Raw genomic sequence first — 24088 nt, forward strand, 5'->3', positions numbered from 1 at the left:
TCTATGACCTTACTGGCCAAGGTAAGAGTGAAATGCGCTCACTTTCACTGATCTTTACCACCGAGTTATACTTTTCCAGACTTCTTCTCCGCCAACTAATGAGTGTTCACCTGAAGGTCGGTTAACGCACAGCGCTGTAGATAATCATGACCTGCAGTTAGCTTCATGGTGGACATGAAGGTATCAGTGGGTACAACACAAGGTACAAGTCAGTCCTTAGTATCTTCTAGACCAGTCGAGTTTTCAGAGCTGCTCCAAACACGACTGCACCAATTAAATAAATAAATGAACATTAATTAAAATGTTATAGTCCCTGAGGGAACCTGAAAGCTTGAACTGGAAACCCAGAACCTTCTTGGTTTTGGGTTCCTTTAGATCTACATCTGTGGAGGACTCAACGGAAACGAGTGCCTTTTCACGGCCGAGTGTTTCGACCCTCGTTACGATCAGTGGACGCGAATCGAACCGATGCCCATCCAAAGCAGTGTCGTGAGCATCATCGCTCTGAACAACCGAGTGTTTGCGGTAAGAACTTCCAGTGCTGAGAGTCAGTGAAGTGTCTGTAATCGCTCTGTAAAGGATGGGAAGGAGGCATGTTTCTGTTATCACGGTTTGTGTTCTTTTATTAATGCACATCATTATGTTATGTTCTTTTATTAATGCACATTAAGCCCACAGTCTGCAGAGCGTCGAAGCCTACAACCCTCATACCAACTCCTGGAGAATGCTTGCCTCCATGTTTAACCCACGAAGGAACTTTGGCGTCGAGGTAACGCACCAAACACCACATGGCTAACTAATTTATTGTTTCTTTTACCGAGGCTGGATCCATCAGACTTCCTAACTCCAAGCACTGGAATGAATTAATGAAATTAGTCGTGTACCTCTTCACCATGACGCCGCCTTCTTCTTCCTCTTCTTCTTCTTCCAGGTGATGGACGGCCGCTTGTACGTGGTTGGCGGCTACAAGTACTACGACGAAGAGAGCGACGACTGGTACGAGACGTATGGTGTCAGGTCCAGAAATCTGCCGTTCTGGAGTTAAGATATAAATCGAGACCAGGATCAGAACTGTAGTGATGTCTAGTGATGTTTCCTTGAAATTCTAAACTCATGGTATTAAGTGAGGTAGAAAACATGACATGACGTGCTATTATTTAAAAATAAATAAATAATCGATGACCAGGTGTCCACCCCAAGGTGGACTGTTTTACTATAAACAGCACGTCCTGAAGTGTTTATTATTCCTAAATTTGAACTTATTATAAAACTTTTATTATAAACTCCTTTGTCCAGACTGTTACAAAGCACCGACACTGGAGACTCCTTCCATGTTAATGGACTTTCTTTTTAATGTTTATGTAGAGTGTATAAACGAGCTGTTACTATAGAAACGATAACACTACTGTCAGAGCTGCTGTTACAGAGAACTAATCAACACCTTCTGACCCAATCACGATGCAGAACTCAGCAGCATTGTGCTTGAATTATTTTTGTATTATTTATTATTATTTTGTATATTATTATATATTTGTATTATTCATGTAATTATTCTGTGCAGTAATTCAGGACCCCAGGCTAAATGTGCTACAGTGGTGATTAAAAGCATAACGCATGTCATAAACGTGATTTCCTGCAGGTTCAACGTCCAGGACATGAATATCGTCCGCGGTGCGGTGAGCTGCTGTGTGATATCCGGGCTTCCAAACGTCACCGACTACACCATCGCGTACGATGACCTTCTCTAGACACGGAGCTTTTAAAACGCTATTAAACCACATCCCATTGGCAGAACCTCTGTCTCCGGCTGTTTTATTCCGAACGAAGTCAACATGATTTATTTATTTTTTTAAACATATCTGGCACATTTAGGCTGGCTTCAGACATCACACACACACACACACACACACACACACACACTGATTTTTCTCACAGGCAGGAAGTTCTTTGGACTTGTTCACTCGTAGCAGGAGACGGACATCAATCCCAACGTCTCAATAAAATAAAAAATAAAAACACTTAAAGATGGTTTTGTGCACTAAAATAATCTAACGCTGAATATTTTCGGTTATTTCAGCGGGAGTGGAAAAGGTTTCAGCGATACTAGACGTACCTATATTTCTACCGTAGCTAACGATAATCAGCACGTCGGTGTGAAAAAAGCATAACTTGAATAATAAGAATAAGAATAAGAATAAGAATAAGAATAATAAGATGCCGTTTTTTGCTCCTCCAAATTTTTCTCAAATCTCACATAACACAGAACTCTGATACTCAAACTGTTCTCCCATCACACACACACACACACACACACACACACACACACACACACGCATTAAACCAATTCCTCTCGGAGACGAAAACCACTCAGGATTTTCTCTTTTTTTTTCTAAAGATGAAAAATATCAGCGCATCTGAAGTGTACTTGCACTGTTTTTTAAAAACGTATTATTTGTATTTTGTAAACAAGAAAATAATGTGGCCTTCGTTCTCCATTCCGTACACATGGAAAGATGTGACAGACGTTATTTTATTATTATTTTATTTTCCATTTTGCAGTAAAGCTGTTCGGTGTGAACTGGGAAATGTTCCTTTGTATAAACTGTGCAGGTTTTTGTTTGTGATGCAAAATAAGTTCAATCAATCAATCAATCAATAAATGTTCTAGTTTTGGTCTCTTACTTAACTACGTTACTGTAGTTGCAGTTCACCTGGAAGACAGCAGTGGGCGCTGATTACCTGAATTGATGGAAAACAAGAACACGGCCACATCTTTTACATTCACTTGCTTCTGATTCTTCAGACAAAATAAAAAAGAAGACAATATGCAAGTTCTTAAAATGAGATTTAAATAAAATAAAAGTACAGCTGAAAAAAGGTACAGAATTATTTTTTTGTGCGCAAAATATTCAGTTGGTCCATGTTTTAGTGTATCCAAGGTCAAAAACACATTTTAATTCTCTTATAATTTACGTTACACAAATGGGAGACAACAAAAGGCTGGAAAAGTAAAGTGCTACTGGAAAGAAACAGCTGGAGGTAAACTGGCGACAGGTCAGAAACGTGATTGAGTATAAAAAGACCCTTGCGTTGTCCCAGTCCCGACTTCTTGAGACGTGTTGCGGCCATCAAACTCAAAGTGACCTTATTTTCCCCTTAAAACGGTCCATTTCCTAGTTTAAACATTTTAATATGTTTTCTATGTTCCGTTGTGAATAACATACGAGTTTATCTCCTGTACGAGATTACAGCGTAGAGTGGAGATGGACGTTTTAATGTACGAGCGAAAATATCTCAAATGTTTAGATATGAGAAACTCACCCCATTTATAAAAATGTATAAAAAATAATATAAAATCTGAGGGGAAAAAATAATAAAAGACACGTTATTACAGATTATCCGAACCCCAGCTTAATCCTGATTGGCTGCTGGCTGGGATGCTGGTTTCCCATTGGCTGGGTGACCTTACAGACGGGCGTGTGGTCTCGTTTCTCCGCTGTGATGTAATTAAGTATCGCGTTTGGGACGTCCAGCGTCTCGTCCTTCTCCAGCACGATGTCGTAAGACCTGACGTACGCCTCCCTCCTCTCCTCGACCTTCACACGTTAAAATATAAACGATTCGTGTTACAGTTATAAACACGTGATTCAGTCATGTCGAGTTTCAGCGTTTGTGGGCGTGTCACCTTGTCGTTGAGGTAGCCGATGCGCAGGATGTTGCGGAGGCCCTGCACGCTGTCGGCCATGTCCAGGTCTCCCAGCGAATCTCCCAGCAGCAGCACGTTGCTGCGATCGTGTACGAACTGCTGTGTGTTCTGTAGAGCGCCCTCTCTTTTATTAAACGTGTGGATCACATCGCCCTTAAATGCACACACAACACCCTGTCACACACACACACACACAGACACAGACACACACACACACACACACACACTTTTCAGTGTTTTCGCAGATTTCTCAGTCACAATTCTAACAATGAATGAATAAAAGATAAAACAATAATAATTCTGAATGACTACGTTTACATGGACAGTGTCACGTATCGTGACGGAGCGGAGGACGGATGCAAGTGCAGTATGAACAGTTGTTTATTTTAAAAGAGAGACAGGCAGACAAATCCAAAACGTGATCCGAAACGTAATCCAAAACAGGCGAATGTCAGGCGATCGGCAAACAGGCATACACAGGGTTAAACATGAATCAAGGTCGTGGTCACGGAAAACAGGGTCGATAAACAGAACGAGAAACATGAACTATGACGAGGAACTGGGAGCAGATAATCCAGCGTGAACTAACTCTAAACATGGACCGTGACTATGACTACTACACGAACTAATCTAACTCTACGATAATCTTCCGCGTTGTGTGCTGGGAGTCGCGCGGTATATATGTGGACATGATCAGCGTCTAAACTGCTAGCAGCTGAGGGCAATACAGACACACGTGAAATCCCAGCCAATGACAGAACAGGGAGGAGACATGACAGAAACATAAACAAAACACACGTGTCCAGATGTCACTACGGTCAACAATGGAAAAGCAGGTGCTCGCGCATTCGCGCTTAGAGCACGCTGCTTCAAGGGGGAATCATGACAGACAGCATAATCTAATTATGGACCTTACTCTGAGTAAGATAATAATGTGCTTAAGGTGTTTACACGAGTCACTTTTAGTGCCTTTCATGGACCCGTTTTACATGTTATAGAACATAATTAGATTAACGGCAGACGTCATTACGTCATCACCTTCATCGGATTAAAGTAATTAAAAATTGCTGTTTACATGGTAGTTTCTTAATCAGAGTATTTTCTTAATCGGGTTAATAGTGGATTATTGTTGTCCATGTAAACACACTGAATGAAGATGGTGTTAATGATGGTGTGATCTCTGACCATTCCTCCATGTGAGTGATTTTCTCCTCCACCGACATCGAGTTGTTGATCTCAACAGGGTAATAAAGATCAAACAAATCCGACATCTGCGTAAAAATAAAATAATAAAATACCACTTCAATCTGCTGTTTTGTATTTCTTTCAGTCCTCATGAACACAGACGGTTGTTATGGTTACCTTGGCTTTACAGTCCTCGCTAATGACAGCGCTGCTGTGTAGAATACCTGAGGAGGAAAAACACAACGTATTAAAATCACGTCACGTCATTTCAACCAATCAGCAAGCGTTCCTGAGAAGAGGCGGTCCTTCCTGTGCGTCGTCATTTTGGAAAGAATAAACGCCCCAGGGGTAAAGCGCTAGGATTAATGCCGAGTGTGTGTGTGTGTGTGTGTGTGTGTGTGCGAGTGTGTGTGTGTGTGTGTGAGTGTGTGAGTGTGTGTGAGTGAGTGTGTGTGTGTGTGAGTGTGTGTATGTGTGTGTGAGTGTGTGAGTGTGTGTGTGTGCGAGTGTGTGTGTGTGTGTGTGTGTGTGTGTGAGTGTGTGTGTGTGTGTGTGTGAGTGTGTGAGTGTGTGTGTGTGTGCGAGTGTGTGTGTGAGTGTGTGAGTATGTGTGTGTGTGAGTGTGTGTGTGAGTGAGTGTGTGTGTGTGTGAGTGTGTGTGTGTGAGTGAGTGTTAGTGTGTGAGTGTGTGAGTGTGTGAGTGTGTGTGTGAGTGTGTGAGTGTGAGTGTGTGTTTGAGTGTGTGTGTGTGTGTGTGTGAGTGTGTGTGTGTGCGAGTGTGTGAGTGTGTGTGTGAGTGTGTGAGTGTGTGTGTGAGTATGTGTGTGTGTGAGTGTGTGTGTGAGTGAGTGTGTGTGTGTGTGAGTGTGTGTGTGTGAGTGAGTGTGAGTGTGTGAGTGTGTGTGTGAGTGTGTGAGTGTGAGTGTGTGTTTGAGTGTGTGTGAGTGTGAGTGTGAGTGTGTGTTTGAGTGTGTGTGTGTGTGAGTGTGTGAGTGTGAGTGTGAGTGTGTGTGTGAGTGTGTGAGTGTGAGTGTGTGTTTGAGTGTGTGTGAGTGTGTGTGTGAGAGTGTGTGTGTGTGAGTGTGTGAGTGTTTGATGATGGTCTCCACTCGTCCTCCGTCTCTCATACACACCGACGCGTGCTTCAGCTCCGGAATCTGCAAAAGAACAACCTTTAACTCTATTAAACCCATTTTATTATAACCACACGGGCGGATCTTTACTGTAATAAAGATCAGTTTTACATCCGCTTTCACACACCGCTCCCGACGCCGAGCTTTATTACACTTAATAACGACTACAAACTACAATAAACTACAATAAACTACACCTCAGGTCAAATAAAATAACTAGTTTCATTTATATCATAAATTTCCTCAAAACCAGAAAACACTAATGGACATCAAAATAAGTGAATAAATAAGTAAGTAAGTAAATATATATATATATATATATATATATATATATATATATATATATATATAAACAAACTTAAAATAAAATAATTATTATTAAACTTTACACCTTCAAAATGGCGGCTTTCCCGCCAAATACACATCATTAATCTAGTTTGTTTTCTTGTTCCGCTCGTATACCGACAAGCCCCGCCCCTAACCTACTAGCCTGTAACTGTAATCTGGAATACGGGTGGGGAAGCGCACATTTTCCCAAACAGCTAGCAACAACTCTTACCATTTTCAACAAGATGTTCAGAACTATGCGCGTTCGTAAACATGAAAATCACTGTTTATTTATTTATTTATTTTATTCACCTCACAGGAACATTAATAATGAGGCGGAATTTAATAATAAGGTGGATGTGTAAATAAAGCGAGTAAAACCGATTCAAAAGGACCCTTTAGGTGGCCGACAGAAAATTAATATTATATATGATTTATATAGACTTCTGGGTATTTGATGGGGCCCCTGATTCCCTGGAGCCCTAAGAGGCCGCTTACCGCGCTTTAAGGGTTTAGTCCTCCTCTACTGCCGCCTGACACAGTACATATCTTTATATATACAGTATGTCACAAAAGTGAGTACACCCGTGACATTGTTGTAAATATTTGATGATATCTTTTCATGTGACAACACTGAAGAAATGACACTTTGCTACAATGTAAAGTAGTGAGTGTACAGCTTGTGTAACAGTGTAAATTTGCTGTCCCCTCAAAATAACTCAACACACAGCCATTAATGTCTAAACCGCTGGCAACAAAAGTGAGTACACCCCTAAGTGAAAATGTCCAAATTGGGCCCAATTAGCCATTTTCCCTCCCCGGTGTCATGTGACTTGTCAGTGTTACAAGGTCTCAGGTGTGAGTGGGGAGCAGGTGTGTTAAATTTGGTGTCATCAGTCTCACACTCCCTCATACTGGTCACTGGAAGTTCAACATGGCACCTCATGGCAAAGAACTCGTCACATTCTCTCTCAGTCCTCGCTGTCTCTCATGCTTTCTCTTTCCATCTTCTTCACTGTGATGAACTACAAGCACGTAGCACATTCCTTCAGAAATCTCTCTCTCACACACACATACAAACAAGCTATGCACGCCCACACCCACACACACACACACACACACATACACACACACACACACACACACACACACTCACACACACACACAGTGCGGATACACGTTCCTGTTACGCAGTGTTCATTCCTGTTATCAAATTGTTTTTCTCTAAAAAATTAAGTTAAACCACTGCTTTTCTCAGCTGTGTTATGTCCATCATTTATCCAGTTTCTTAATTAATTACATGATACATTTTTTTATAAAATTGAGGTTTGTGTCTAAAATGAAAAAATTGCTTTACATTTAAAACAAAACAAAACAAAAAAACACCTCTTTTTTCCTGACAAATATCAATAATTTAAACTTGCAACCATTTTTTTTTTAATAAACACTTTTGTGAGAGGAAAACAAAGGAATTAGTTGACATTGCTTTTAAACCTGCTTTTTAAAACACATGATTTTTGGTAACAGGTCAGAGAAAAATGCATCCATCTCCCACTTTAAAACCTTGTAAAAAATGAAATGAAGTCACCTAAGATTGACCAATATACATTTTGAACAGTGAAGTAAATGTGTAATATGTGTGTAATATGTGTGTTATATGTATGTTACGGCCAATGTATGTATAAACACAGAGCTACAGCAAACAGATTATGGTGCATGTATTTATTTATGACAAAATTGAATCAGTTTTGCCAATATACATAGTGTTAATAAAGACTATGAACACTACAAACTTTTATAAAATATGCTTCTAGGTGTTAACAGAGGCGGTTCCCACAGAGCAGGTTGTACCACATGATCTGAAAAGTTAAAGTGAAAATTAAAGTTGTTGTCTTTGTACGGAAACATGGAGACTGATCTGATGCGTTGTTTTTATCTGTTGCTGTTGATGGTCATCTGTGACGGTAATATACAGCATTATTCTGCTTGTTAGTGCACTGTGACTTCACTTTGAGTTATATGGAGCTAAAAGGACAGTACAGGATGTTATTTATGTGAGGAGGATGGGTTTTCTGTGCTTCAACTCTGGAAAGAGAAATGCAGAATTGAGGGACTATAAAACTATAAACTATAAAAAATAAAATTAAATAGTTCGTCTGTGAAACTGCCAGTCAACCAGAATTAATTTCTAATTGCTGAATCACTAAAATCCAACAGTAGTGAGTATTGTGGCACTGGTTAAAAAACAAAAATAGAGGGTGTAGTTCATGCATAGACTGGTTTTTCCGGAGGAACAAGATAAGGTACAAGGCTCAAAACATTTCTAGAAGTCACAAGATGTATCTTAGATGTATCTAATTCACATTGAATTGACTTCATGAGGACAGAATGAAATAGAACAGAGTTTAGTTATGTATTTACAAAATTTTACAATTTTATTTAAGAATACAGAAAAAAAACTAAAGCCATAGCAATGAGTCTGGAAATAGACATGAGGAATAATGATTATGCATGAAATTACTTTTCTCATTTTTATTACTGTAAATATCACCAAGTATCAGTTTACGGAAAAAGATGATCAGTGATTGGTTTTAAGAAACACTGGTGACCAGTGATTGGTTTTAAGAAACACTGGTGACCAGTGATTGGTTTTTGGCTTTTCACACTGTTGGTGAGTCGAGTGAACCTGCTCTCTCAACTCATACATTTAACAGCTGTGATGTGAGCAATCTCTACCATCTGTGATCCTGAGCAATCTCTACCACCACTGTGATCCTGAGCCTGCTGGTGCGACAGTACAGGCACTTGTAGCGCCTCCCTGAGGGGAGGAGGGTAAACAGTCCATGATTGGGATGAGAGGGGTACTTGATGATGCCTCTCACCCTCTGCAGGCATCTTTTATTGTGGATTTCTGTAATTGTTGGGAGCTGGACACTGATGATATGTTGAGCAGTTTTCACCACTCGCTTGTCAGTGACTGAGCAGTTTCTGTACCACATTGAGATGCAGTTTGTCAGAATGCTGTCAATGGCACAGAAATAAAAATTCACCAGGATCTGAGGAGATAGATGAGCCTTCCTCAGTCTCCTCAGTGAAAAAGGCACTATTGTGCCTTCTTGACCACAGTGTGTCACGTAATTGAACATAATGGAGGTTAGAATGGATGCAAATACAGATAAGAGTTTAATTAAAGAGAGGCAGGAAGACAAATCCAAAATGTGAGACAATAGCGTGGTCAAAAACAATCAATGGGTCAGGCGATCGGCAAACGGGCGTAAACAAGGCAAAACAGGAATCGAGAATGAGGGCGAGAATAAGATCAAAACTATAACACATGAAACAAGAAATGCTTAGTACATGGAAAACTCACATAATACTTTGCGAAGTACATAGAGACATGAGGGATTTAAATGACAAATGTAATCATGGGTCAACACAAAACAGCTGAGACTAATAATGACACATACGGGAAACAACCAATGAGGGGCGGAGACAGGACAGAAATCACAACAAATGCATGTGTCATAAGTAAACAAAGTCAGTGTCACTGAAACGCTGTATGCTCCAGCTCCAGGGGAAATCGTGACAAAACCCTGCACCCAACCAGCCAACCCCCCCCCCCTCTTTTTTTGGTTATTGAGGGCCAGGTTGTTATTGGCGTACCACTCCACCAGGTGCTGGACCTTGTAGGCTGTAACATTGTCTTTGCTGATAAGGCCAACCACTGTGTAGTCATCTACAAAATTGAATATTGGTGTTATAACCATAGGCATGAACCCAATCGTGGGTGTACTGGGAGTAGAGGAGAGGGCTGGGTACACAGAACACCAGTGCTCAGAGTGAGGGTGGAGGAAGTCATGTTGCAGAGCTTCACAGACTGTGGTCTGTCTATGAGAAAGTCCATTATCCAATTGCAGAGGGAGGTACTGATGCCAAGGTGGGTGTGCTTATTTATCAGCTCAGCTGGAGTGATAGTGTTAAATTCTGACCTGCAATCAATAAATAGCATCCTCACATTGCTGTTATCCAGGTGGGTCAGGGTTAATATCACTCTGAACGATAGAGAAGAGAGTAACACCACCACTCCTACCCAGAGAACACAACCAATTTTAGTCTTGAGTTCCCAGACACAGACAGCTTACTTACTTTTAAGAAGTCTCAATCAGGTTATTCCAGTCCATCTCAGGGCATCACAAACATTTACCCATTCACAACTAGGGGAAATTTAGAGTAACCCATCTCTAATGGTAGTCCTTGCTGCAGAAGTAAAAGTTCAGGGAGTGGAGCTGGACCTGATCTGACTCCTCCTATAAGCTTAACCTTAACCCTAACTCCTAACTCAGGTAAAATCAGGTGGATCAGGTCTGACTCCACCCCCTGAACTTTTGGTTCTGTCAGGAGGAGTACTGTACTTTCATTTACCTAGTGGCATGTTTTTGTGAGGGTGAAGGAAACTGGCATTGCCTGGGAAGAACAAACAACATTAGGTCAAGGTCTTTTAACTGTGTTTTTATTCACTTTAGGGTTCCATGTCCATGGTCCGTCTGGTCCTCTCATTGTCCAGCTGGGAGGCTCAGTGATGCTGCCCTGCTTTGTAGAGACTCCTCTACCAATGCAAGAACTGGAAATAGAGTGGAAAAGAAATGACTCTGAAACTCTAGTGCACTTGTGGCAGAATGGAGAGAGTCATCCGGATTCTCAGAACCCGAGTTATCGTGAAAGAGCTCATTTCTTCATTGAGGAGATCGCTCAGGGAAACTTCTCTCTCTTCCTTATGAACGTGACCCGGGAAGACGCAGGAGTCTATAAGTGTGCTGTTTACACAAAACATGACTCCTATGAAACTCTGATTGAAATAAAGGAGATTGGTGGGTCAATTCTTTCACCTAATTCACATGATGCTCTGTAAAAAAAACATGAATTAAAAAGGAGGTCAATTCTGTTTATGTAAAATCAAAATTGTAAACAATTCTCATTTCAGAGCGTTTGATCGTGTCTGGAGCCCACGTCATATCTGCGTATGCGGGTGAAGATATCACTCTGAATTGCTCTGTAGACTCACATATCCCAGCGGAAAATATAGAACAGGTCTTATGGATGAAAATGGATGGAGAGATCTTAGTGCTGCTCTATGAACATGGTGAGGTCCAGACAGACTCGTCCCATGAGAGATACATGGACAGAGTGGAATTGTTCAGCGCTGAAGAAAGAAACAAAGGAAACTTCTCATTGAGACTGAAGGATGTCCGAACTGACGATAAAGGGCTGTATACATGTTCAGCATTCTCTGGGGCATTCTCAGATAACACAACTGTGGAAGTGCAGCAGCTGGGTAAGTCACTGTTTTAATGTACACATCATGTAAAGATGTACCAGAGCTGAGTGCTGAAACACGTTGGAAGTGGATTATCATGACTAAAATCATGTGCACTCTCTCTGGATCGTGTAATGGACACAAGTGTAGAGTAAAGTTTAATGAAAACGGAGTAGAATAGACAGACAGAACAAGAACTATGAACGCGTGTCAGGACTAAGGAACATAACCATAAGATGACAACATAAACAATCACAAGACACTGTGCGCTGTGGAAAAGGTGACTATATACACAAGTGTTAATTAACCAAAACATGAAAACAATCATGTGATGGGATCGTGTGCGGTGCAGTGGCTGATGGGAATCATAGTCCAGTGCCTATTTCAGCATATCCATGACACTTTCTCCTGTCAGTCACAGTGATGCTGTCACGTAATGGAGGCTGAGACAGAAGCTATTGCAGGTATGGCAGTTTAATTAAACAAAGTCCAAAGGATTGGGCAGAAATCAATAAACAAAGACAGGCAGAGGTCAGGCAGAGGTCAGGTGATCAGGCAAATGGGCGAAACTAGGCAGGGCAGAGAATCGAAATCAACAGAGTAAACAAAGTTCGATGATCAGAAAGCAAACACGATATAAGGCTTGGACATTCGACAGAGACTAGGCAGCTGAACGTAATACTTCACAAAGTCACTGTGTAGAAGCAGTCTCTTTATACTGTGGAGTGAGTGTGTGAATTGGATGCAGGTGTGTGTGATTAGAATGAATGAGTGTTCTGGGAATTGCAGTCCATGGCGGCCATGTTTGTAGGCCGCAGTGCAGGATGGGAAATGTAGTCACTGGTTTACTGTGATATGACAGACGCTAGCCAACCGTCGGCATCTGTGAGGTCATGCACTACCTATCCTCTATGTGTAAGCGCATTATTCCTGCATGATATCAGTCCCTTAAAATGTCCATTGATTGCTCCAAGATGACTGTTATTTATTAATTTTTTAAAAAAGCATTTTAACTGTAATATGAAAATGTATTTATTAAGGAAACAGGTCCACTAGTAAGTTGATGTGATGAACTACTTTATAATATCACCAGTTGTTCTTTATTTCCTCACAGATATTACAGTGTTATAATGTTTTAATAACTCTGGTGTTTGTGCTACGCAGGTTTTTCCTCTATGCAGGTTGGAATTTTTGTTTTATGTGCACTGGGATTTGTAATTGGATCACTTAACCTAGGATACTTCTCTTATACATCTTTTAAAAATAATGGTAAGTCTGACCTTCATTTTATCACTTCGGAAGTTTGGTAAGGTTACATTTCAACTTAATAAAGTAAACTTAATATAAATGTTCTTTATTGTGTTTGTAGATGACAGCAGAAGAGCCCTAGCTATACAATTGGGACATGTCCTTTGTCCTAATATTACTATGGTCATTGTCTTCATCCTTTGGGGTGTTACTGACGGTAAGTATCACTTAGACAACAAGCGTTGCTGGTGGCTCAGATAAACTGTTCACAGAGCAAGTTCTCAGCTTGGCTCACCCTCTCAATCCTCTCCCATAGAGAAAAGATGCAGTTGCTGGATGTGCCTGTGGTCCTCCAAAGGTCTTTTTAGACCTGTAATGGCCACAATGCATAGTGCATAAACTGTGCCTCCCTATGACACGAACAGCTCCCTCCCAGACACCTTGGCAGATTTTTGTTCAGTCTATAGCCTGTCCACCGGCCTACCGGAGCCCAAAGAGACAGTCATCATCTCAAACATCCACTCAGGGCCCAAACAAGCCTTCTGAGCCTAGAGGCACATAGGTTAAGAAGTCCTTCAACCCCACTGTGGCACAAAGAAGCCAGGCCGATAAGGCTGGTACCTCATGAGGTAAGCCATTTTGGCTTCTATTCTATGAGGCTCATTTTGAAGCAGGGAAACAGTGGCTGGCCGACATAATTCATCTGCTCTGTGGCGCCTGTGGCCCCTCCCTATACGCAGAGATCTAACTCAGACTCACTGGGAAATACTTCAGTCTCATCCAGAAGGTCTGGCTCTGGGCCTGGTGTGTGAGAGGTTCAATCTGACCACAGCCTGGTTATCTGAAAGTGTTATCATGACCGTTCAGAATACGAGAGCATCAGTTATGAGATCAGACTATAATTGCAAATGACGTCTGGTTGAGGAGCGGTGCACAGCCTCAGGCTCAGTTGCTTTCCAGTGTCCCGTTCCTACAGGAACTGCTAGATAAGGGCAAAGCCCTGTCCACCATTAAGGAATACCTGGCTGCCATTTAAGCATGCCATGTAGGATTGGGGAACAGGATTGATGAAGGGGCTCCTCGACTCCACTACAGTCTAAAGCTTTCACTCCAAGGGACTTGTCTGTGGTGCTGGATGTATTATCAGAACCGCTGTTCGATCCTCTGGATCAGTTAGATCTTATAGCACTTTCTTTGAATATGGTGATGCTGCTGGAACTGGCTTCAGCAAAGTGCATTAGTGACATCCACACTGATAACCATGCTGGTAAACCCATCATGTATGCAATTTCTACGGGGCGAGGCTCAGGTTTTACTGGAACCTTATCCTACATTCATCCCCAGAGTTATCGGCACATCACTGACGTGTCAGGTGGCTGGCGTCACGGAATATTGCTTCTGAGGGACAACGTGAAGATACCTCACTCGTGCCCCCAGAGAACTGAGGATATGGTTGTGACCTAAAGATATTCAACCCCTTGTTGTCTCCCCAATCTCCATCAGTATTATGATAGAGAACACACCGCTGTACTGCCAAAGAGGAGACATGAAAGAAATTAATTCAGAGGTGCCATTTACATCGTTAAAAAATAAAGTGGTTAGCACGTTGGCCTCACATCTCGACCAGGGTCGGGGGTTCGAGTTTGCATGTTCTCCAGGTGCTGTGGGGGTTTTCTCCCCAGTCCAAAGACATGCATGGTAGGCTGATTGGCGTGTCCAATCATGTCCGTAGTGTATGGATGGGTGTGTGAGTGTGCCCTGTGATGGATTGGCACCCTGTCCAGCATGTACCCCTCCTTGTGCCCCATGACCCCTGGGATAGGCTCCAGGTTCCCGCGACCCTGTAGGATAAGCGGTACAGAAAATGCATGGATGGAATAATTGACAGTAATAGTAATTCAATAAAGAGACACTATTGTGTCGTATTAAGCTCAGTGGGGTGTTGGTTAATAAACAGTTTCTTTATTGGCTGTGATACATTCATTAATTCATCGATCTTTCCTCCAGGGTTTTTTACAGAAGCAGCAACTTGTTCAGCACTGAACGGTGTTCGGATCCTTTTTCTACTTTGGATTGCTCTCCACTTGAAAACATTTGAAGGTATGAATTGATGATCTCATGGATAAGTGGTCTTACGAGAACTTCTCAGTTATTGGCATTATGTAAATATATAGCTACAAATCTGAAAGAATAATCCATTTGCAGTTTAAATTCGCAGTAAACACGTTTTCGATATAATCCTTTAATAAATCGTTTTTTAATCTAGTTTTCTTTATAGAAACTGTGTAATGTTACATAGCAGAGCAGGAAATAATGACTTTTTGAGTATCACTGCCATTACATTTAATTGTAAAGTGTTAGATTTGGCACTTTGTTGGAGGCTGTTTAATGTGACACGGGATCAGCTGCAGGTGTGTATAAAGGTCTGCATGTCTGATAAAGTCATTTAAATATTTATTTTTACTTTCCATCCCTCAGCTGGACCCATCCTAGAATTTCATGCACAGTTCAGGATTACTTCAGTTAGGCTTTTTGAAACTGGGAATGAGTTATAAATGTGGGATTTAGGAAACACTGGCCTAATCAGTACGTACTGTGTCCTTATTATATTGCAGGTTATCCCCGCCAATTAATTAACCGCTCGGCAATTCAACTACAATATGCAGTGATAACTGTGGTTGTTTATTCACGTGAGTATCAAACCATTGCACCATTACCATCTGCAGGATCTTATTTCACTCTTGTATAAAGTAAAAAGATAAGAAAGTAAAGTCTTTGGAAAAGATAAAAAAGAATTAGTCTCTATTTTTATAATTTCTAAGACACAAATTAAAGTCATTGTCAGGAGGTAATTATCCGTATCAGCGTCTTGGTCTATTATCATTTGTCACATCTGGGAAAATGATATTACTTTGGTTTAACCCCTTGCTTGGGGTAGAGAAGTCATTTTAAATGCACAGGTCTGATTGTGCTCTATTAAAAAAGAACGAGACAGAGCTGTTTGAATGTGACTGCTGTTATATATGTGACTGGATTATAATTGTTCCAGCTCTCCTCCAGTGCAGTTTACTTCATCTGAGTAAAACTTTAAACTTCATTATTAAGGCTTCTCGCTGCAGTTGATGTGATAACGTCTACCGCTTGAACGATCCCTAAATCCAAAACTGTACTATTTTATTTTTTTATATTATATTATATTATTTATTTCCTTTATATGTTTTTACTTCTGTATTTCTCTAAGCAAAGCGTTTCATATTTTTGTTTACAAAGCACTGTATGTATATGTGTAATATATACTAACATTATTTTTGCTTGTGTTATTGTCTAGCTCTTGTTGTGGATGTCTGGTATAATGTAAACACTGGAGGGAAAGTGGGGTTTCTGATATGTCTGCTACTGGGGCCACTTTCTACTCTTCTGTATATTCTGTATCTTATCACTACTGGTAGGTGTTTCAAGCATTTATTGTTTTATATTAAACATTTCTTAATGTGTGTGCGCGCATGTGTGTGTGTGTGGGTGTGTGTGTGTGTGTGTGTGAGAGAGAGAGAGAGAACAAGAGAGAGAGAGAGGTACATCAGTTCTACATTATAGAATTAATGTACAGATACATTAATAGTCTCAGAAACCTCTGTGTATAATTCTAAAATAACTTCCTGTTGAACATCTCTGTGTATTTATTTCCTTTAAAAAACTTTATATTTTGACATTAATTAACTGTTTAAATTTGTTAACCTGCAGCAGGTGATGAGGGTTAAACACATGGCATGTGGAACAATATAGAATTAATGCTTATAAATAAATAAATAAAATGACCACAAATACTGTCCCAATTTCTAACTACAGATTTCCTTTATACTGACGTGTGTGAATTCCTCTGATTTTCTGTTTCTCAATCCTACTGAATCAGTTCTGGTGTTGAGGACAACATTATACTATTCATGGTATTTTATTTATCTTTCACAACAAGTGAATAATTCAGTTCTGTAATTATTCACATGTAAATGCATATTGTAATTTGCTGTATTTCCATATTAACACATCGTAGTTACACAGGTCCTTACACTGGAATAACAGCACTGGTGTATAACTGTAATGTTACCTTTTGTTTCGGGTAGTTGCCATAATACCTGGAATATAAATACCATTCATGTGTTTTTATTTATTGCTCTTTAAAAATGCCTTACAGACCTCTGAAATAACCTTTTAATGATCCTCTATTTTCCAATACAGTGTGCCGTGGAAGGACTCTACAAATACAAGCAAGCTTAAGTCACATTATTACAGAACTCAGCAATTTTCTACGACTATTTGTTATTATAAATACATATGGATTTCAGTCAGGTAAGTACCACTTTTTGCAGGTAATGTTATATTTGATTGACATGTACGTTTCATTAAATGTACTATTATATTTCCCCAAGCACGTCTTATCCTAAAAGCTATTATATACAGAATATAAAACATTCAGACTGCATGTGTAGATGTAATGTAATTGATTTCACACATTAAAGCTTTTAAAGTCTAGATATTTTAAATATTTAAACATATTCTCTATATTTTGTTCCCTCATTGTCCAGACCTACTAACACTTATATACAGTACCTTAAAATCAGTCTCATCCCACAAGATTTCAGTTTTAGTCGTGTATGTGATGAGCCTGGAGCATATTATCTTCATCAGCACAATTACAGACACAAATAATAATTTCAGATTAAATCTGAACCTTCTCAAACAAAGTGCTGTATTAATGTAATGAACATTCTCTGTTTTTCAGGACTTCTGGCGTTGGCACTAATTCCAGTTTTTGCACAGAATTTTTTTGAACGTTGTTTATATTATTTATATATATGTAAGTACATTATATAATTCTTTATTTGACTCGTTTTAGATTATTTATTTTTGCCAGTCAAACATTACATTACATTTGATGTAATATTCGTTCATAACTATATTATTTTATCTTCAGTCCACAGACATTACATTATTTAAAACTCTATATGTGTAGATAACAGTTAACTGATCACACAACTCCATTCCTAAAAACTTTTACATACAGACTTTGTGTGTTGGTCAGGAATACAGTGAATTCAAATGTTTACATTAATAAATGTATTATTTTCACAAATGTACATGATTCTAAACACATTTCACTTTTGTGCTCATATAAAATGCATGATATACTGAATTCTAATTGATTGTAGATTTAGTTTGAATTTAAATGTTTTAACTTCTCTCACTTCTCTCTGGCTGGAAAACTTGATAATGTTAGTGAGGAATAAAATCATGCTTGTGATGGTATATTCCATCAGATTTGGGTATTGTATTAACAGTTAAGTAGCTTGCTAGCACTGCGCTAACACTGCAGTACAGAAATCCTGGTACGGAGCGTGCAGCAGATTTAATAACCTCAGTAAGACCAGTGAGAGATGTGTCATGTGAAGTGTGTAAAAACACTCGTTTGTTTTTGCAGATTTTCTCCGGATATCATTGAGAATGATCCTGGAGGTTCTAACTGCATCAGCGTCGATCTACGTCCATTATGTCTTTGTGGATAATGTGAAAGGTAAGTACCAGTCCTGCTTCAGTACTGTTTATTGGTAGAGGAGATGCTTTTCCACTGGATCGTCCTCACATGGTTTCATGTACAAAAGAAGTTATAAATGTTAAATAGTTAATCAGGAAGCCAAGAGGAAGAAGGTAATAATAATCCAGTACAAAATCACGACCATGTGTTTTATCTTTCAAAGTGTTTTTACTGCAGTTCTGTGGTGAACTGTTTATACAGTAACTCTGTCGTGATTGCACTTGTGTAAAAATGTGTCTTTTTCTCACTTTGTAGAGCGTGACGCGCTGACCTGTGCGACTGCATTCCTCCACATCTTGACCGTGATAACACTGTTTATAGATATAAAGTATTTCTCAGGTATTCATTACTTTTCTCATCCTTTTCAAATACTTTTTATTTTAATAGCACGATTAAAAAACAAATAAATTCAGATCAATTCAAAGGAAGTGGTTTAAACTTAATTAAAAACTAAACTTAAATTTTAAATCCAGTGTTATATTAAGCAGCACACATAAGACCTGCACTACCTGAATAACAGTAACATTATTTTTATTTTATCAGAGGTTAGTTACAATAATTAGACCACTGCTCAGGTGAATTCTCAAATCAGAAAGTGTTGATTCATTTTCTATAACAGTACGGACCTGAGTATTTATGACTGTAACATAAATGTTTATATTAATGCACTCACTGCAATACTGAAAGTTATTGTTTCTGTAGTAATAGCTCGTTCACAAGTGGAGCTTCATTGGTATTGTTGATATTGTTGATAGTTGTTATTGTTGTTATTGTTGATATTGTTGTTATTGTTGATTGTTGTTGATATTGTTGATTGTTGATTGTTGTTGTAATTGTTGATATGGGTTTCTGTTAGGAGACATTTCTTTAGCATTTCTGGAAGGAGTATCGAGTAGGTGCTGTGTAACAGTCAGTAATTTCCAGGTTTTTGTGATGTAAGAAAATGAAATCAAGATAAAATCATGTTAGAACCTTTTCTACCTTTATTGTGACACTTTAAACTGCTAATTAAAGTGAAAAACAATAAGAATCATTTTAGGGAAAAAACCCCGAAAAACAAAAACCTTCCAATCCCCAGCTTGCATAAGTGTGCACACCCTTTATAACTGGGAAAGTGCTAGTGTTCAGAATCGACCAATCACATTCAAACTCGTGTTAAATACTAATTAGTGTACATCTGACATCAATTAAAGTGACTGATTAACCCCAGATGAAGTCCAGCTGTTCCTGTAGGATTCTCCTGACATCTTCTTGGTAACATCCATCTGGAAAAGCCCTGGACCACAAAGAGCTTACAAAGCAAAGCAGTTACGAGATCTCATTGCTGAAAAATATCAGTCAGGAGAGGGTTACAAAAACAATTCCAAGGCATTGGATATTCCATGGAACACTGTAAAGACAATAATCATCAAGTGGGGAAAATTTTATTACAGTAAGAAAATATTACTAAGAACAGGACGTCCCTCTGAAATTGATGAGAAGACCCGGGGAAACGGCTACAGCAACATTAAAAGATTTACAGCATTTTCGGGCAAGTACTGGTTGCTCCCTACATGTGACAACAATCTATGTTATGGGCTATGGGGTAGGGGGGCAAGACGGAAGCCTTTTTTCATCCAAAAAATAAATAGATAATAAAACATCCAATCTCCCAAAACCATGTGGAGTAATGTCCAGTGATCTGATGAGACCAAAGTTTAACTTTTTACCCAGAATACCAGAAGATAAGTTTGGCTAAAAAAAACAACACACAGCACATCACCAAAAAAACACCGTCCCCACGGGGTAGCATGGTGGTGCAGCATCATACATCGGGCCTTTTTTATTCAGCTGGAACTGGGGCTTTAATCGGGGTGGAGGGAATAATGAGTAGATTTGGCGTAAAACCTTAAGGCTTCTGATAAAACACTTAAGATGAAGAGGAATTTCACCTTTCAGCATGATTTTACACACACCTTGCAGGTGCAACCTAGACACATCATCTGTGATGTAACCTGGGGTCATCGGGTGTTACGGGTCTTTCAACATCATACACCATTGCCCGGGCGACCCAGGCAAACCCTCAGCAGCCAACCACAATGGGGAGGCAAAGGGTCTTCTACCACCTTACCAAAAAAGATTGAATTCTGGGATAAAATCTAAAGGTGCTTTAACTAAGTATTAGTTTAGTTTAGTGTGCAAACTTATGCAACCAGATTATTTATTACTTTTTCCCCCTAAAATGATTTGTGAAACAATATTGTGTTTCACTTTAATTAATAGGTTAAAATTTCACAATAAAGGTAGAAAAGGTTCAGACATGATTTTATCCTGGTTTAATTTTTTTTAAATCACAAAAACCTGCCATTTTAACAGGGGTGTGTAAACTTTTTACATCCACTGTATTCTGTAGGAGCTGTACACGGTCATTCCCTTACAATCTTGAAGATAAAGAGAAAAAAATATAAAAGAAGCCAGAAATGGGAAACTCCTCTGTCCTGGAGATTGTTCTTATGAATGTTCCACAACATTTACTGTAACTACAGCCATGGGGAAAAAGAAAGTACACCCTCCTTCAATTCTATTCTTATTTATTTTCAGGAGTTAAATAACAGTTGCGTGGTCCTCACCAACTTCTATAAACAAATAAATAACCTTAGATGACGATAAAAAAAAACCCACAACAGGTTTAAATATGTAGTCGTTTATTCCCTAAACGTAAACCAAAATTCAGAAACCAGGTGGGGAAAAAATAAATACACCCTTCCTACTTCCACGATCATTAAGAGAGTAATAAACAGCCTGGTGTTACAGATGAAATATCAAGAAACATCAAGAAGTGTGACTACCTCTATAAAAGCAGAGCTTATGGCGGTTTGGTGTTCTGGAGCACATCATACCAAGAAGAAAGGACATCAGCCATGACCTCAGAGAAGAGATTTGTTGCTGCTAATCAGACTGGGAAGGGTTATAATTGAAATCCACCATTCTCCAGTGAGAAGGATGGAGAGCCTTCAAGACAGTTGCCTTCTCTTCTCAGGAGTGCGCGTTCCAGCAAATTCAGCCCAAGTTCAGACCGTTTAATCCTCAGAGATATAAAGAGAACCCCAAGAGCTTAATACTGTGGCCTCTGTAAGCACATTTCTGGAGTATTGGCGTCTGTGAGATGTTTGTCCAAAGCATCTTGAATGGTCCTTGCACCGCTGTATCTAATCATTCCGAGTGGTTTTATCATTCAGTAGTTGTGAGTAATGTAATGGGTTAGACAGCTAGAAATGTGGCGTCCATGTGCATGGTTGTGAATGTCCTGCTGAAAGGGTCTGATTTTGACCAGCTTCAGTTACCACTGCTGTGCAGGTTTGGGGTTCCACTAGTGCGTTGTTATTTATATGGAATTGGAAAACGTGTACTGGATTACACAGAAGGGAACAGGTTTTGTTTCTATTGTCACAGATCTCATATAAATTCACTGATTTCACTTTAATCACCACAGGTCGAGAATCTGACTCCAGAAACACTGGAACACAGCAACGTAAGTACAACATTATTTTCTGTCAAAGTATGAAGATATTTCTGTCTCAGTCAGGATATATCCGAGTTACATTCAGGCCATAAAATACCGTTATTCTATATTTATAAAACAACACACGGAGTTAAAAGAGAAAAGTGAATGTTTTGTCTAATCCTCTTGTGTTTGTGTTACAGGTTTGTCCCATTTGGTTGTGTTCATGTTTGGCTCAGTGGTGGTGGTTCTTGTGAACGCGGTTGTGTTATTAGTGGAGCTGATCCTAAAAGCGCGTGAGTGAACTCTATAGTCCATGATTTTAATAATAATACTACAAAAACTCATCACGGTAAAAACATTAGTGTGAAATTACTGACATTAAAGTAATCAGAAAAATGTTATTGAAACCAGTCCAGTTTAATGTATATACGTACAGAACTACAATTTCTTTTCTTTTCCAATTATGATTATAAATAGAAACTGGCCAGCGTACAGTGGATCTGCGCGTCGTTCTCCTACCGACTGAATGCGTCTTTGCTGTGTGCTGCCTTGCTTTACAAATATCTGCTTTCTGTAAGTATAATCTACAAACACGACACAGTGTGTGATCTGATGTAGCTGCTCTGTGTACTTTTTCTCATTCTATTGTCGTATCAGTAACAGAAATAAAGTCTCTGACTCTGAATATATCCCTTAGATCAGACTCTACACTCGGATTATTTACAGCCGGATCGGTTTAGTACTTGTGCATGCTCTAAACACGACCAGTTTCTGTTCTAAAACACTGTCACGTTTTCTTTCCCCATCACACACAGGGAAGAAGAACAGAGAAGAGTACGTGAGTATTGTTGAGGAACATGAATGTATAGATAGATGTTTAGATAGACGATAAGATCGTTTTTGTTCTGGTTTTTACAGATTTAGAAAAGACATCGACTGGCTGGGACGATTGTGTGGGTGTAAACAGAAACACAGGGTGAGTACGTCACGGTGTAATATTAAACACAGAATAAAAAACTGATTAACATCATTAACTTGTGTGTTTTTACATTAAACTTCATACAAACGCAGGACTCACCTCCACAATGTGATGAACGTGAACTTGAGAATCTGGCTCCTGAAGCTCAGCCCTCAGGGTCTTAGCAGGTAAGAAGAAAACAACAACAGCACAAGATTGTTCCAGGTGTTATTACTGAAATATGAAATGAAAAGATTAATGAATCATCAATGATTGTGTGCGCATCTAGAAAAGCAGAACGTACGGCGGTTTGGTGTTCTGGAGCACTCGGGTGTATCTCTACATCACGCTGAGAAGAAAGGACATCATCCATGACCTGAACAGACTGGACGCACTCGTCTGATCACCTCAGGGATTGTTTTAAAGATGCTTGTAATGTGTTGTATATAAATATATATATATTTTTTTACGATCTTTTGTGTGACACTTAAATGTGAGTTTCTTGTCTTCATGTTTGCGCCTCCTGTAGAATAGTTTTTATTATCTAATTTCTAGATATAATGACTGGATTTATTCATTTATTACCTGTTTTGAGACATTTTATTTTATTGTTTTTTATTGTTTATTTTATTTGGATGCTCAGAGTTTATATTTATATTCAGTACACATAAATCAGATGACATATTATATAAGAGTGATGCTGGAAAGGTATTATAAGTAATGCATTTCTATAATTGTATATAACATTTCTTTATTATTTTTGTTTAGTTCTTTTGCATTTCAAGAGTTTAGTCTGATTGCAGCGAGAGGAAACATGGCGTGCTGTATGTTAAAACAATGAGAATTCTTTTTCTTTCTTTCTTTAAAAATAAAATCTGTAAAGTTGTGTAATGTATTCAGACAGGTGAATGTGGTGCTTCCGGGTTTATTATAATATCAGTGTCATTATAATATACTGTGTTTGATGTTGGGAAACTTGTATTAAACACTAATCATGAAATTGTGTAGTTTGAGGTCACAGCTTAGTGACGTAAAGCAGAGGGTTTATTTCACAGGCTTCTCTCCGATAAATAAAAAGTACAGCAATAATAATAATAAATATAAATATAAAACAATGTCCCTCAATAATAAATAAATAAACAAAGA

General features: G+C 39.2%; 3 protein-coding genes across 10 annotated transcripts in view; 2 read left to right on the top strand and 1 right to left on the bottom strand.

Moving 5' to 3' along the window:
• Window positions 1–89: 89 nt before the first annotated feature.
• LOC128617197 (kelch-like protein 10) lies at window positions 90–2051 on the top strand. Of its 2 annotated transcripts, none has more exons than XM_053640251.1 (5): window positions 90–202; window positions 349–525; window positions 672–769; window positions 932–996; window positions 1640–2051. In XM_053640251.1, exons 1-5 carry the CDS (start codon window positions 166–168, stop codon window positions 1746–1748), a joined length of 486 nt encoding a protein of 161 aa, XP_053496226.1. In that variant the 5' UTR covers window positions 90–165; the 3' UTR covers window positions 1749–2051. The 2 variants fall into 2 exon arrangements, with proteins under 2 accessions (XP_053496226.1, XP_053496227.1); XM_053640252.1 differs by having other exon boundaries at window positions 376–525.
• A 1086-nt stretch (window positions 2052–3137) lies between these two features.
• Window positions 3138–5202, bottom strand: LOC128617200 (7-methylguanosine phosphate-specific 5'-nucleotidase-like). 2 transcript variants are annotated; one of them, XM_053640254.1, is made up of 4 exons: window positions 5069–5202; window positions 4892–4977; window positions 3686–3880; window positions 3138–3596 (listed from the first exon to the last, which is right to left on the bottom strand). In XM_053640254.1, the coding sequence occupies exons 2-4, from the start codon at window positions 4892–4894 to the stop codon at window positions 3396–3398; spliced, it is 399 nt and encodes a 132-aa protein (XP_053496229.1). In that variant the 5' UTR covers window positions 4895–4977; window positions 5069–5202; the 3' UTR covers window positions 3138–3395. The 2 variants fall into 2 exon arrangements, with proteins under 2 accessions (XP_053496229.1, XP_053496228.1); XM_053640253.1 differs by lacking the exons at window positions 4892–4977; window positions 5069–5202 and adding an exon at window positions 5005–5044.
• A 3036-nt stretch (window positions 5203–8238) lies between these two features.
• Window positions 8239–24088, top strand: part of LOC128617180 (uncharacterized) — a 96554-nt gene continuing 80704 nt past the window's right edge. For all 6 annotated transcript variants that reach the window (XR_008387529.1, XR_008387530.1, XM_053640217.1 and 3 more), the window contains exons 1-9: window positions 8239–8315; window positions 10875–11219; window positions 11333–11683; window positions 12830–12934; window positions 13035–13130; window positions 14921–15013; window positions 15529–15603; window positions 16242–16358; window positions 17147–17257. Coding sequence is in view for 4 of the 6 variants with exons in the window: in XM_053640217.1 (XP_053496192.1) it covers window positions 8258–8315; window positions 10875–11219; window positions 11333–11683; window positions 12830–12934; window positions 13035–13130; window positions 14921–15013; window positions 15529–15603; window positions 16242–16358; window positions 17147–17257 (1351 nt within the window). In the remaining 2 variants the exon portion in view is untranslated. The remainder of the gene's footprint in view (window positions 8316–10874; window positions 11220–11332; window positions 11684–12829; window positions 12935–13034; window positions 13131–14920; window positions 15014–15528; window positions 15604–16241; window positions 16359–17146; window positions 17258–24088) is intronic.

This window comes from Ictalurus furcatus, chromosome 13, assembly GCF_023375685.1.
Source record: "Ictalurus furcatus strain D&B chromosome 13, Billie_1.0, whole genome shotgun sequence".
NCBI classification, from domain to species: Eukaryota; Metazoa; Chordata; class Actinopteri; order Siluriformes; family Ictaluridae; genus Ictalurus; species Ictalurus furcatus.

Excerpts from the sequence above, each read along its gene's own strand:
- LOC128617200 (XM_053640253.1), bottom strand. The coding sequence starts at position 5,043 with ATGAGGACTGAAAGAAATACAAAACAGCAGATTGAAGTG. Across the intron at positions 3,881-5,004 it reads CAAAACAGCAGATTGAAGTG|GGTGTTGTGTGTGCATTTAA; the intron begins GTATTTTATTAT and ends TGTGTGTGACAG. Across the intron at positions 3,597-3,685 it reads TCGGCTACCTCAACGACAAG|GTCGAGGAGAGGAGGGAGGC; the intron begins GTGACACGCCCA and ends TAACGTGTGAAG.
- LOC128617197 (XM_053640251.1), top strand. The coding sequence starts at position 166 with ATGGTGGACATGAAGGTATCAGTGGGTACAACACAAG. Across the intron at positions 770-931 it reads GAAGGAACTTTGGCGTCGAG|GTGATGGACGGCCGCTTGTA; the intron begins GTAACGCACCAA and ends TTCTTCTTCCAG. Across the intron at positions 997-1,639 it reads GACGAAGAGAGCGACGACTG|GTTCAACGTCCAGGACATGA; the intron begins GTACGAGACGTA and ends GATTTCCTGCAG.